This window comes from Salarias fasciatus, chromosome 11 (assembly GCF_902148845.1).
Source record: "Salarias fasciatus chromosome 11, fSalaFa1.1, whole genome shotgun sequence".
NCBI classification, from domain to species: Eukaryota; Metazoa; Chordata; class Actinopteri; order Blenniiformes; family Blenniidae; genus Salarias; species Salarias fasciatus.
In genome coordinates, this window is record NC_043755.1 from 838876 (window position 1) to 853289 (window position 14414).

At 42.8% G+C, this 14414-nt stretch overlaps 1 protein-coding gene across 1 annotated transcript in view; it reads right to left on the reverse strand.

Annotated features, from left to right (window-relative positions):
• Positions 1-14414, reverse strand: part of dgkb (diacylglycerol kinase, beta) — a 68682-nt gene that overhangs the window by 33717 nt on the left and 20551 nt on the right. Inside the window, exons 9-18 of the mRNA XM_030102043.1 lie at positions 14239-14356; positions 13758-13846; positions 13310-13426; positions 12954-13052; positions 12052-12153; positions 9402-9475; positions 8749-8823; positions 5979-6064; positions 5249-5338; positions 4276-4436 (exon numbers count right to left, since the gene is read on the reverse strand). Coding sequence (XP_029957903.1) covers positions 4276-4436; positions 5249-5338; positions 5979-6064; positions 8749-8823; positions 9402-9475; positions 12052-12153; positions 12954-13052; positions 13310-13426; positions 13758-13846; positions 14239-14356 — 1011 coding nt within the window. The remainder of the gene's footprint in view (positions 1-4275; positions 4437-5248; positions 5339-5978; positions 6065-8748; positions 8824-9401; positions 9476-12051; positions 12154-12953; positions 13053-13309; positions 13427-13757; positions 13847-14238; positions 14357-14414) is intronic.

Genomic DNA, 14414 nt, shown 5'->3' on the forward strand with positions numbered 1-14414 from the left:
TATAGCTGAACATTTTTCCATTAAACATAGTACACTGTATGGCGTTCCACACGGTTCTATATTAGGTCCATTGATATTTTCACTGCACATGATTATAGCACAGTTATATTCATGACCAACCGATTAATGTCCTGTCTTTGGTCCATTTTGGCCTTTTTGTTTTTCTTTTCCAGGTTTCAATAAGTTGATCACAGCTTCTAGAAACATTTTCTCAAGCAAGCCAAGAAAAAAACTTTAATTGTTTAATGACTGATCCATCTAAAATCCTATATTTGTTTTTGGTTATCCTACCTCTTTGTTGTAAAGTACATTTTTTTTTCCAGAAATCATTTCAATGCATCCATATTTATGCTTATTAGTTTCTGGTTTTGACATTAATGCCGGTAAATTAATGGTCTTAGACATCAGGATGGATATTCAGAGATGCATCTCTAACCACTTCCCCTCGTACACTGATCACCATATGTTCGGCGCTGCAGACGGATTGCAGCCATTGTTCTCCTCTATCACAATGTTAACAAGACCTGTCCTCTAATATCCTCAAACAGCGTCATTAGGGGCCCGGCCTGGAGGTGTTATTCAACTAACATTTGTAAGGCCATGCATCACTTACGTCCCTGCCACAGCCTGCACACCTCTCTCCACCCCCGGTGGCTCCCTCCTCTGCCACCTGCAAATGTCAATTACCATATTTCCCCCTGACATTTAACGGTAATGGCTAACATGAGCTACGTGAAATCAGTGTCATTACGGCGGAGATGGACAGGGGTACCCGACGGGTCCGTAACTCCGCGCGGATACGCGGCCGGGCTTGTTTATCGATCAGAGGTGGTTGGGGCTTGAGCACATCTCAATAAAGGCCTAACAACGATGTGATCAAAATAAATAAATTGACTCATTATGCCGCCGCTGCAGCGCGCTGCGTTTCTCATTCAACCTTGAGCAACAAAGTCAAGAATCACCAGGAAGGGGGAGCGGTGGAGTTTTGCAGAGTGTCGGCGGTCCGCGCCTCAGCGCCAGCTGCTTTAGTTCGGCTCCACTTCGCCTTGTTTACTGGCACCTTCACTTCTCTGTGACTGCGACTCATTCTCGCCGCCATTGCTTTGGTGTGAAAGGTTTTAATAGGTGCCATATGCGTCTTTCACCAGATTTACACGAGTGCCACACTGAAAAATCCTGAAGCGACGTTTCTATTGTGTTCGTTTGTGTCACTTTCTGATTGCAGGCAGCTTAAGTTTTTATGGTGTTTCTCGTTGTAGAGTTGGCAAAAAAAGCTGTGTTTCTACTTTTTTTATCTAGTCGGTCTGTAATATTACCTCAGGACAACAACAAAGGCACAAAGCTGTAAAAAATAAATAAATAAATAAAATCAAAATACAGTTTACAGAAAATATAAACGGTTGAGGAGCTACTGGCATAAGAAATACATACAAGACAGGGTGACGATCTAAAGGCAGAGGTGTCAAATGTACGGCCCATGGGCCAGAACTGGCCCATCAGAGAACCCAATCCAGCCCACAGCCAGCTGTGACACATTATGATAGCAACTGCAATATATTTCATATTGTATATATTTGACCACCAGGGGGCAAAAGTGGGTCCACCTCATCTTCTTTTCACTTTAATGTGCATCATGTGGTGACTCACTTCAGGTGATCAATATTTGCTGCACAGACGTAAAAACGTGTCCACATGAAAGATCATTTCTAGGATTTGACAAGTGGTTCTGAACATGATATGAGCTGATCGTCTGTATTTCTGAGTTCCAGCTACATGTGGCCAAACGAGAAGATGCAGATAGTGTCACAAGTTGTAAAGCACATGAAGCATGATAGTGTTTAAGTTGATTTTTTTTTTCAGTGAAATTTCAGCATCGTTCATTACATGTCAATTTTTTTTATGATATATTAATACTTATTTGTACTAAAAGAAAGACAGCGATTTGGAATTCTAGTCATTTATAGGTTATAATGCTATTACTAACTGGTCTGGCCCACGTGAGCTCAAACTGCGCTGTATGTGGAACCTGAAGTAAAAGGAGTTTGACACCTCTGGTCTGAAGGTTAAACTGTGTTTGTTTGTAAACTAACTTCATGTCAAACAAAGGCAACGAGCAGATCCTGAGCAGAGGCACAAAAAGTACTGAAACTTTGAGAAAATTTAGGGTTTTAGAAGGAAAAATAGCACTTTTTCATAGAAAACAAAACATTCAAAACGATCATCTTTGCATTTACACTGATAATCATCAGTACCTTGACTTTCCTTTAAATTAAAATAAAGTTTATTTTTGTCAATTAACTTGTTACCGTATATAACTTCTGCTTATTTCCAATACAGTTGACATGTAAAATCAAGACTTCAATGCAATTAATTAAACAACAACAACAAACAAAACAATATTGTATCTCGTTTATTGTTGTCATTTAAAAACCTGTGAATAAGCCTCTTAAAGAAATGTATCATTTGATATGCAGATGCTAAACATCTCCACAGCATGTTATTAACAACCTGGGAGTTGTTCATGTTTGACACCTGCGATGTGAGAGTCGCAAAAATCCCTTCACATGTAGGTGTTTCTGTAATGAGAGGCGTCATGCGAGTGCGAAGAGACGCACGATCGGCTCTCAACCGAACGCTACGACGATTCTTCACTGAGCTGCGTTCACTGTAAAGTACAGAAGATCTTTGTTACTGCAGCACGTTGACATCAATCAGCTTAAAGTGAAAGATTTCTTTAAGTGGTATCTTTTATTTTAAGTTGGAAAAGACTATTTCAAAAGCCTCAACTGAATTTAATCTGGTAGTGGATGGAAAACTTTCTTTAGAAATAAGTTTTTTTAATTTGAAGCTCAAAGAAATCTAAATATCACTGAAAAGATTGTTTAAAAAAACTCTACAAAAATAACACATGAACATTTAAGTTTCAACTGTGATCATAATCTCACTCGTCTTTTTGGAGTTAAAATCAGAAAAACAATGGCATGTATCCATCCATCCATCCATCCATCCATCCATCCATCCATCCAAAACCCAAACCCACTGGAGACCCACACACACAGGGAGAACATGCAAACTCCACACGGTCTTAAGTCTTAAAATCAAAATCTAAATGGTTCTGATGTGTAACACACATAACGGGTCAGTGCATTCTAAGAACACTGTACTGTGGGGGATTTTCAGTCAAGCTTTATTTTAAAGAATGGCTTGATTGATCCAGACTGTTCGTAAATGTTTGCTGCAAACCAACCATCATGTTGAAGAACAACAGGCTGAGGTGCAAAAGCTGTGCAGAGATGAAACCGAAACACGCGACTGGGAAGGAAAGAGTTAATCCTCATCCAGCATCGGATTTTGGACCAAGATGTCGCACATGTGTCAGAATGGGAAATGCCTGATCAGTTCCCGGAGGAAACACACGACACTCAACATCATGGTCACCAGTATAGCCAGATGTATTGATCGATTCATGAAATAGTTTGTACACTTGAAGTTTCCCTCCTGGACTCGGGCATCAAGGTGACAGAACATTTTGAACTGCAGCAACAAAACTGAGTCCTGTACGTTAAATCTACAGAGGAAAAGCAGGAGGGTGCTGGATGTGACCTGACTGAGCCGATCAGAGGTCAGGCGGCGAGCGGTGACCTGCTAATCAAACTGTAAGGACGAGAAGCAGCGGCAGGTGTTTTTAACGGGCTGTTTGGAGGCTTTAAACTGCTGCAACTTCAAGAGTTCGGACGGCAGCGAGGAGGATGTGCTGTGTGGAGAGTTGTGTGTGTATACTATGATTTTTGCATGCATACTTTGATTTGTGCATAAACAAATTTGTATGTGTGTGTGTGTTACAATTGTGTGTGTGTGGTATGCTTTGTGCACACATTACAAACTGGAATACTTGTGCACAAATTGAATTACAGATGCACAGATCTACACACACGTGTGTTAATCGCAGCGCAGACACACACAGGAGAAAAATAATATACCAACAAAAATATATTACTATCTAAAGTCTATGTCAAGTATATTTTTATACATTTTAGATTTGATTTAATTTTTCTGTTTCGTCCGTTGGTGAGTGGGAGGTCAGAGGTGGCGGAGACCTGCTGCTCCTGACGGCTCTGGGCTGATAAATACAGACTGAATGAATTGTCTTTTTGACTATAAATGACAAAAAAACAAAAACAAACAAACAAACAAAAAAAATCAGTCTAAAGGAAAATAAAAACCTCTACAAACTTGAGAAAGAAGCATTTGTTCTCCCCCGGGTGTCCGACTCACCACTCCGATGGAGAAGTAGTTGTTGATGATGCTGTAAGGCACCGGGTCGCCCCGCTCCTCCTTGTCGGTGGGGGTGACGTCGATCTTCCAGCGATCCAGCATCACCTCGGAACTGTTCTCCACGTCCCGCAGGATCTTCAGGAGGCTCTCGCCCTCGTAGCCTCGGGAAGAAACGACAGGAGACGCTCAGATGTATTAATCGGTGCTTGTTTTGATTTCACAGGGCGATATTAGCAATTCGTGGACGAAACATTCAAAGACTTTAAATTACTGATCGAAATGTCTTCCAAGTCTGACTGACTTTCCTTTGTTAATGGGTGAATAGGGTTTATGTGATTTCTTCATCATCAACATGTTGACTTGTTCTCTTCTACTTCTGCTTCCTGGGTGTGGTTAGAATAGCACTGTGTAGCATTATCTGTTAGTGTGTCATTTATTTTAGTTTTCAAAAACATACAGAATTGTGTTGTAAATATTGATTAAAAATTATCTGAAATAATCCCAATATTTTATGAAAATAAGATAAAATACTTTATTGTGACAAACTGATGTGCTTTCTTCCAACTTTCCTTTGTATATTTTATTTATATCAATTTATTTATTTATACGAAATAGGAGTTTCACCTGGTTTCTATCAGTTTACCTTCATTTCATATTTAACCTAAACAATCCATCTAAACCAGGGGTCTCAAACATAAGGCTGATGGGCCAAAATTGGGTCGCAAGAGGCTTGAACACAGCCCACAAAACCGCCAAGCAAAATGTAACAATTTAAAAGGAAAAATAGTTATTCTTTTTTTCTTTTTTTAACAAAATTCTTGAGAGTAGCAGACAACAACGCAGCACTGAGACCCTGTGACCTCTGAACTAAACTGAGTTTGACACCCCTCATCTAAATCCTTCCGTTTTATCAAATAAGGATCAGTACATCCTATTCCTCCCCGTATTGTTGACGCTGGTCGGCCATCAGTACCTCCTCCCCATCGCAGACACCTGGCCAGGTCGTTGCCCGTGCCCAGCGGGAGGATGCACACCGGCGGGTTCTTGTCCAGGTTGGCCTTATCTGGAACGGCGGGACAAACGGAGGACGTGAAGCAGGACGCCGCCGGCAAACAAAGTCCCTGAGAAAAACTTGCAAAGAAAGCATCAAATCCATTTTGCCTGTCAAACCGCGGCTCGCTCCGAACGTCCAGCTGTACAGTCTATTTCAAGAGACACATTTCGCCTGACAGTTATTACCTCTCTTTGTTTTGATTGATAAAAAATTGAGGCAATTTTTGAGCGCCTGAACAAGTAACACATCTTCAAGACCAAATAGAAGAGGCCAGGTGATTTTTTTTTTTTTCTTGATCTTCAAATGTTGACTAATATGTTGTTTTCCAACTCAAGCAATCATCCCATTTTACCACCCCTGAATACGCAGGCTTGGACGTAATGAAAGTGTTTATATCCAAGCCATAAATTATGCTTTACCATTTCAGACAGAACAACAACAGGGCACCAGGCCCTGAAAACTAAGAAAAGCAATTGCAATTTTACCAAAAAAAGGAAATGAAGTTCTACTATGTTGTACTTTATGAGAAACCGAAGGCAGCGTGTGTGCATGCAGCCGCACGCCGGGGGGGCGAGGGAGTTTGCAGTCCTTGTACCAACGGGTGATGCCAGATAATGTGAAATATGTGGCGGAGCAATGCGTGCCGTACCGATGAAGTCCAGGATCCAGCCCACCGTGCCGTCGCCTCCGCAAGTCAGCACCCGGAAATCTGGAACGTCCCTGAAGAAGTTCAGCCTGGAAGAGGATCAGTGGTGTTACGATTCATTCTCTTTCTACACATTTTCACCTGTTTTTCCCAGTGAGAGTTATGGTGATTTGTGAAAGGAGTTCTCCACCCGGGGGCGCCACAGAGCTTTGGTAGGGCTGCGGGAAGTGAAAACGTAAAACATCTGTTGTTTTTTGGGGGTCCGTTTACAACACTATGGTGCTCTGAGCGACAGAAAAGGCAACCTTTTGAAAATGGACGACGGTCCTGTTCACGCTCAGTCTTGTTACTGCATTTATGACCTGGAATCAATTAAAGCTTCAACACAGACAGACGAAAACTAATTCTTTTTCAGATACTATTTGCTTCCCAGTAATTTCAGATTATTAAAAGCTTTTAAATTACACACAAAACAGAAACAACCATCTCATCTGTTTGCCATCCTGATTAATTTTCCCTCCGTGTCGTACCACCATTTCTTTTGTGGAAGATTTGACACGAACGTCCAACACTGTGCACGTCACGTCATGAGTCCAGTTCTGATCCCACCGCCACACACAGCACACTCCAAACCCCAACTCATCCCACAAAATAACACATGTGGCATTGATAATTATTCATTCAGCGAGCTAGCCTGCCTGTTGGCGGGCTAATTGGATCATGACAGGCAATGTTCAGTCCAACTTCTTCCGTTCCTTCACAATAACAAAGCCCTAACTGAATGAGCCGGCCTCTGAGCCTCGTATGGCGGGTAAATGATTCGCTCAATTACTCTCCAACTGGGACCGCAAACCATGTTAGACGCAAAACAGACGGCCGCCAACATGAAAGGCAACTTTGGGGATGTTTAAATACCAAGAAACAAACACTTAATTTGCCGTAATCGCATTAGCGAGGCTGCTAATTGACAGCGATGCGTGCTGCTGCAGTGTCCGACCGCGGCCGCTCGCCCCGCTAACGGCGTGCCGAGTTCACTTGACAAAATATTAACAAGGTTACAGCGAGGGAAAGGTCACCGGGGATGTTTCTCAGCTCGAAGGAGAAGCTCTGGAAGCAGATCCTGAGAGGCAGGTGATGTTTCAGCCCACGTCGATAGAGGAGAGACGCCGAGCACAAGGTCAGCCTCCAAAAGTTGTCGGCCCAATCTCCGTCGTGGAGGCTCCTCTTTGTTGTTTTTTTTTTGTGTCCCCTTGCGTGTGCTGCTCTCTATTTATTTTTTATAAGTCACAAAGTTTCTGTTTTCAGATCTAATCAGAGCCAAACAAGGTGGCGGCACGGCGCCCGCGAAGCATTCCTGTGTGTTGAAAACAGCAAAGCGAGGGAGCCTGATGCATGTAAATCATCCATTCATTGTCTTAATCACAGATGTGAACCATAGGAAACCCGCCGTCGCCGCCGCCGCCGGCCCGCGGCTGGTCTGTATGCGTGATCACATGTGGTATGGCGAGGCTTTCACCCCTCTCCATCATCCGTGTGGCCCGCCCGCGCCGCACATACAGCCTTATGCATATGGAGACGCGGCGACCGCATGATTCCGCCGTCTCCAGGACTGGTTATGTGTTGAACTCACCTCATTTACGTCTGCGCTGCGAGAATGAGCCAGGAGGAGGGCTTAATACCGAGGGCCTCTCCTGCATGTGATGGCCACCATTATGTGTGAGCAACAACAGAAAAACACCGTCATGTTTGGTAAATAGGAGATCATTAGCCGACGGTAACAAACAAAGGGATGGATTTGGAGTTGAGGCTCGCTTCCTTTGTTTCACTTCACTCGCTGTAATTCTCCTTCTGGTTTGAAATCAGTAACTTATAAAAGGACAATCATTAGTACGAAATAAAAAAAACTAAATAATGTGAATATTTAAGCAATTTTAAAGGAGCCGAATGCTTAACAGTCGTGAATACAGCACAAATTAAACAAACGGATCAATTAATCAATGAAGATAAAGTTAAAGATAGACAAATTTAAGAAATAGAACAAGAAAGCAACACCAAAACAATAAATGAAGCTCAAAATAAATAAGAATTTTCTGGCATGATTACTGTTCATGTGCATTACTGGTTTTACACTGTATACACTATAATCTTAAGGATTTAATACATTAAATTAGTTTATATTTCTATATTTTTATGTAGAAGTGTAAAAATGTTTTTAAGAAGTGCTATAGTTCATATGTCTGAAAGAAAAATCTAATTTTATAATTTTATACTACACTGAGCTGTAAAAATCTAGTTATTACTAGAGAAGCTTTCAAAGTTCATGTATGAATTATTTGGAATTAAACTGCATTTAACTTCATGTATATGTTTTACTAAGTTTCTTATGACAAATTTTCTCCGTCAATTATGAAGGACTTGTTGATTTTTTGGGAAAGTTTGAGACATCTGAAGGAGTGAGGGTCGGAAAAATCAGGATTGCTTCAAAGAAATCATTTAACTTTCAAAGAATCTGAATCTTTTACTAGAAATGAAGAATTTTACCAATGATCTTTTCAAATGAACCAAATAACAACTGCATGTGTTTCTGAACACAGCAGACAGTAGTTCTTTAAAGGCCGAATCTGCTCTGGAAAATTCAACAAGTCCCTGGAGGCCCTCTGTGGGCATCCAGTCAATTCTTCTCCTCGTTTAGTTTAGCAACACAACAGAAAATTCAGCAAAACACTTTTCTCAGTGTCTTTTTTCCTGTTCGAACACACGGAGGCGAACGTACCCCGGCATGGGTCCGTTCTTGGCCAGGTTGTACACTTGTCTCGGGTTCAGAAGATACTGGAACTTTCTGTAGATCCTGCAGGAGTAAAGAGAAAAAGGAAACATGAACCTCGGGCTTGAAAATCGCAAAACCTCCTGATTGATGGCGTCGAGCGCAGATCCGACCGAGACGTGACGAGGCGGCGGACTGGGCAGCGGGGCGGGACAGACCCCCCAAAAAGTCCCCTTGAGGAGAAGCCATTAGAAAGACTAATTCATTTTAATTTCAATTTCATTATATCAACTGGCTGAAGTCAGATTTTGATCTCATAATTTAAACAAATGAGTGGCTGGCGTAATAAGGAGTGAATGAATATGTTTCAGTAATAACCCAATTAGCCCAGGGTTAAAGAAGGGGGACGTGACAGTGAGCAGGGTGTCAGAGGAGAGGCAGTGTGTGTGCGTATGTGTGTGTGTGTGTGTGTGTGTGTGTGTGTGTGTGTGTGAGACAGAGCTGACAGTAGACGCAGCCAGCCAGCGCTTTAGGTAAATGTTATTGTGTTTTTATTTGACTAAGTAAGCCTGCAGCACTTGGCAGCCAGAGGCCACGCTGCTGCCTTCCCTCCGCGGCTTCAGAGGCCTCTTGTAGCATGTTGAGACAGATTGTGTACTTACCTCTCTCCCTGCTTCCCCCCGCTCTTCGGATTGACAAACACTAGCAGAGGATGAGTGCCCTCTATTGTTGTGATCTGAATGGGAGATGTCAAAACAAACCGTCGGTGTTTGGAGACTGCAGGATGCTTCACAGGAATTCACTTTCAAGCCATATCCCTCAGACATTTTCCCCACTATCTCCAGCCAGTCGTGTGACGCGCTGCAGCTTCTCTGGTTACCTGGCAGAGGCGAGCTGTGAGCGCCCAGAAACTTAATCCTGGGTTAATTCTATTTAATCATAAAGGAGAGCAGCAGAGAGGACTTTTAGACCACTATCTCTAAAAAATAGGTCACCTCAAGACGGCTTACAAGACTGCAAAAGGTCTTATTTTAAAGATTTTAGCTTAATAATTACCTGGACAATCTGACACACTGAACTTCTTAAAGTCCAATTGCTCTTGTTGTCTGCAATACACTTTATTCACCTATTTATTCTGTGTAACAACAAGATCGTGTCTTCTAAACTTTCAATCACTACCAACACTATGAAGCCAGAATGAAAAATCAGTTTTCTTGTTTTTATATTTTTGTGACTGTTGTTAGTCTTTTTTTTTTTGTTGCTGTTTTTCCACAGTTCTACATGGATATAAACTATGACAGAATAAAATGTATTTCCAGAGAGTCTATTCACATGACGGTGAGAGATATAACTGGGAGTAATCGCATAAAAATAACCGGATCTGTTTAGATTCGCTCAGATGTCCCCTAATTGGAAAACCCTGGTTTGTTTGTTTCAGTCATTAGGTCAGGTTTCTTCAGGAGGACGAACACACTGACACAAGATTCAATGATCCTGTAATCTCAGCCGCTACGGCCACGTTTCAACTCATTTAAAATTCTTCTCTTTCTGCTGATGCATATCATGTTTGTGATTGTCTGATAGTGTCATTTTCTGATGTAAAAGAAGGAAACAAATCAGATTAACAGGCGAAAACTAACAAATAACATCACGAGAAATCTCTGTGTGTTAATTTTATGTCTCTTTAAACATTTCCCAATATGATGTTTACATTATCGCTTCAGTGATCCAGAAATGGAATAACAATCGGTCTTCTCCTGTAAACTGCTTTTGTAATGTGGAGAACATTGTGAACCCGTTCATAAATCCGCGGTCGTATTTGTCAGCTTGGATCAAGCGTCAGGAGGATTTTCCCGTGCCTCGGAGCAGCCGGAGGCCCCGACTCTCCCAGCGCCACATAAACAAGCGGCGACCCAGAGGCCCTCGCTGGAGTGGCCCTTCCTGCAGTTAGAGAGCAACAACTGGCCCGGCGCTCTCTCCCTGACACAGATGAAGCACTTAACTCCCCCTGTCTGCGAACCCAGCAGGCTAAGGGTGAATTAATGAGCTCCCTGTCCAGTCCGGAGTGATCCATTACTTCCTGTAATTATAAATAATAATCTTGATTATTACGCTGGTTAGCCGGCGAGCGGCAGAGATGGATGTGCCTGGGATATGATTCATCTTATTTCTCTCGCAGCCACGCCGAGACGAGCGGCCGCCACAGACGGCGGCGGGCTTCCATCGCCAGAGCGCGCCGGCTGACAGACATCAGGGAGGATGGAGCCGGGACGGCCGGACTCCGCAGCGCCGTGATGCCGATGAGCGGCGGAGGCTGCGGAGTCCCAGTCCGACCGGCAGCTCCAGCAGAACAAGACGCCTCAAAAACACCGAGAGAGAGAAAAAAAAAAACACCCTGGAAAGTCTCCCGAAAAGAGGTCAGACTGCTGATCTACAGCCGGTGGAAAATGAATCAGCAGGACTTAAGATAAAGAGCCCACCTTTCTATTTCTGGCTCAATTACAGAGGCCATCCATTTATTTTTACGTGTAAATCAGAAGCTGTAACTCATCTTTCTTCACTCTGATGTGTCGATCAGGAAGATATTTCATGAAAATCTCTCCTGAAAATGCAGTGGAGCAGCTTTTTACAGTTCAAACTGTCCAAAATGCATTCTGGTGATCTGATAAATACTCTGATTCAATACTGTCCTGAAAAGATGTGACCACGATTGTTGTCTTGCATATAAAAGGCGTTTGAAAAGGGGATGAGTTATATCGAAGCCCCAGATCAGATGAAGAATGAGCCTAAACACACTTAATAAAGAGGGAATTCTTATGTCTTCAAGCCAGTGGTTTTAAAGCTTTAACCACAATGCAACCTTTAACTTACACAGAACATCCTTTGTCTGATATCAAGCACCTAAAAGCCAAATTTCCTGATGTTTGGGGTTTTTTTCAAACCACATTCAACCAAATGTACAAGTGTTGCAAGACAAGTCGCTACAAAAGACATGAAAGTACCTTTCATACACAAATTTAAAAAATAAAAGAGAGGAAGCTTTAAAGGCACAATACAACAAGACAAACTAAAGTATGTGCAACATAGATGGTTTTTAAGCATGAATAATGTTCAGATAATTCTAACGCGTCTCTCTGACACTTATATTCCAGTTTTTTTTGTCATGATATCTCCAAAAAAAACATAAAAAAGCAAAAGAAATACAAGAAAGGCATCGCGCTGACTCCTGGAATGCTGCTCCACACCCCCAAAACCTCTGATCTGGCTTCAACATGAAATCTCGACACAGAAGCGAAGAGAAAGGAGGATGACCTGCAGTCCTTGGCCGTCCACCGTCACCGAGTTGGCTCGCTGCATCTTCCCTCGGCTGGACTGGCTGGATCGAGAGTCTTTCCTCAGCGTCGACTGTCGTTCCTGAGGTCAGAGGTCAAGCACACACAAAGATTCCTTCAGGAATGTCAAGAAAATGTGGCACAGGATGGAGACGCTCCATGCACCAGAAGGTATTGGATATTTAAATTCAAAGCTGGCATGAATAAACAATGAAAAAAAAAAATTGGGGGCAATTTGACGTCAAAAACAGCGAATCAGTGTAAATATAAACACAACTGTAATTAAAACTTCAACAGAATTAAACTCCTCATGATTTTCACTATGATGCAAATCAGCAGTTTGGAAAAAAGAAATCAGCTCTACTTAAATTTTTAGCAAATGACCATAAATACAGCAGGTAATCTGGTGTAGAAAGTTCTGACAGTATAACATCAGTTAAAGCTGAGTGTTCGAGGAGAATTTCACGACAGGAAAACTTTTTCTTTACCATCTGAATAATGTGAATTAACTGCTATAATCCAATAAATTTAGCATTGCGAAACTTCAAAGGCCTTCCAGAGAGTTTCCTGTCGATGCCTCAGTGGATTCTGCCTCACAAGTTTTACTTCTACAATCCTGGCAACAAGCCTGGCGCTCACAGTTTTTTGTTCTGGCCAACTTAAAAAAAAAAAACAGAAGTTGAAACTTTGATATTTGATGTTTTACAGTTACAGTTTCTCTGGTCTCACACAGACTTGTTCCACTTTGGAAATAACCTCAAACTTGAACAAATTGTTGCAGGATCGGCGCTCAGCGGGGGGGCCGCAGGCTGACGATTGGATAACACCGAGTCGACCCGGGTCAGATTGGACCCGGCTGGCCGGAGGGGAGGGAAGTCTTACCAGGACGACGGGGCAGATGGAGCTGGGGGGCAGGATGTGGTCCTTCAGGGGTCCGCAGTCACACTCGGGTTTCACGTGGGAGGCACACTTGTTATGGAGCTGGAGGGAGGCGGCGTTTATTAACGACGGCAGCACAACGCCGAGATCTCTCCCCCCCCCCCCCGATTTATTTGCTTAACGCGCGTCATTGAATCTGCTTTATTTCCCATTAACCCCGCAACTGCAAACAAGTGTTTTCTGAGTGTAAATTGGTGGGATGACTTGTGAGGTATCCGAGGTGCAAAAACCCTAAAACAAGAAGAAGCAGTGGGAATATAATGAGGAGGTGGCTGCCTCTCGGCGGGGGGGCGGCTTACCGTGATCTGACACCACACACAGTGGAGCCCAGTCAGGCCCTGGTAACACTTAATGGTTTTGTGACACTTGTCACACTTGGTGGGGCAGTTCCCTTCCACCCAGAAATGATGCATTACCTGCGGAGAGAGGCAGAGGCGGCATATAGAGAGGGAAGGAAGTGAGAAAGGAAACGCGGTGCAGAAAAACAAAGACATAACAATCAGACAAAGCAAACAAGCCAAGAGAAACAACAAAAACAAGCAGAAACAAGGACAAAAAACAAAACAAAACATGAAATTCTGTCTGTGCACCTCCTCTCTAAACTCTGATTATCCTGGTAATTAGCAATGCTTAGTAGCAGATTGAGTTGTTTCAATTCCATTAGAGGAAGAGCGGCCCTCGACCAAAGCTCCGTGGAGCATCGCTGATCCAAGCGTGCCGACTGGTAAACACTTCAATTGGACGCACCTCTGTGTTTTTCTTGGACTTGACATAGGTTTTGATGCATGACAGCGGAGCACGAGCCACGCAGCGCTCATGAACAGTGTACTTGCAGACTGGGGAAACACAAAGAAACACTTTTTTTTTTTTTTATATATAACTTCAACAAGAAAGAGAAGAAGCTCAGAGGAAAGAGAAGACAGATCCTGCAGTTTGAAAGACTTCCTGAAGGATATGGTGTAATAATGAGTGTAAAACTGTTGTTTCTAAATTATTTGTATCAAATAAAACAAATCGGATATCTTAAAAGCTGTTGTGCGTCAGCTTATTTCTCAATTCAAGCCGTTTCCAGGAACCTTTTCATTTACAGCAGGCCATAAATAAAAGTCCATGTAGCAGTCAGGTGAGAAAATAAGCATGTACGCGACGTGCACGTTAACCCTGCACGGCAGCTCTCTGACTGCATGTGCTTTTCTCCGAGCTCCTTCCTGGAAAGCGAGGTCCTTACATGAGCAGCAGAGGCCCTGCTTCCCCAGGCCAATCAGCATGTTGAGACACAGGTTGCAGTAGGCAGGCTTGTTGAAGTGCTTCAGTCGCCACACATGCTGCCCGTCATCTTTCACATTCTGCAGAGAGGGGCACAAAAACACATGAGGGGGTTAGAGTCAAGCCATTTCATTTCAT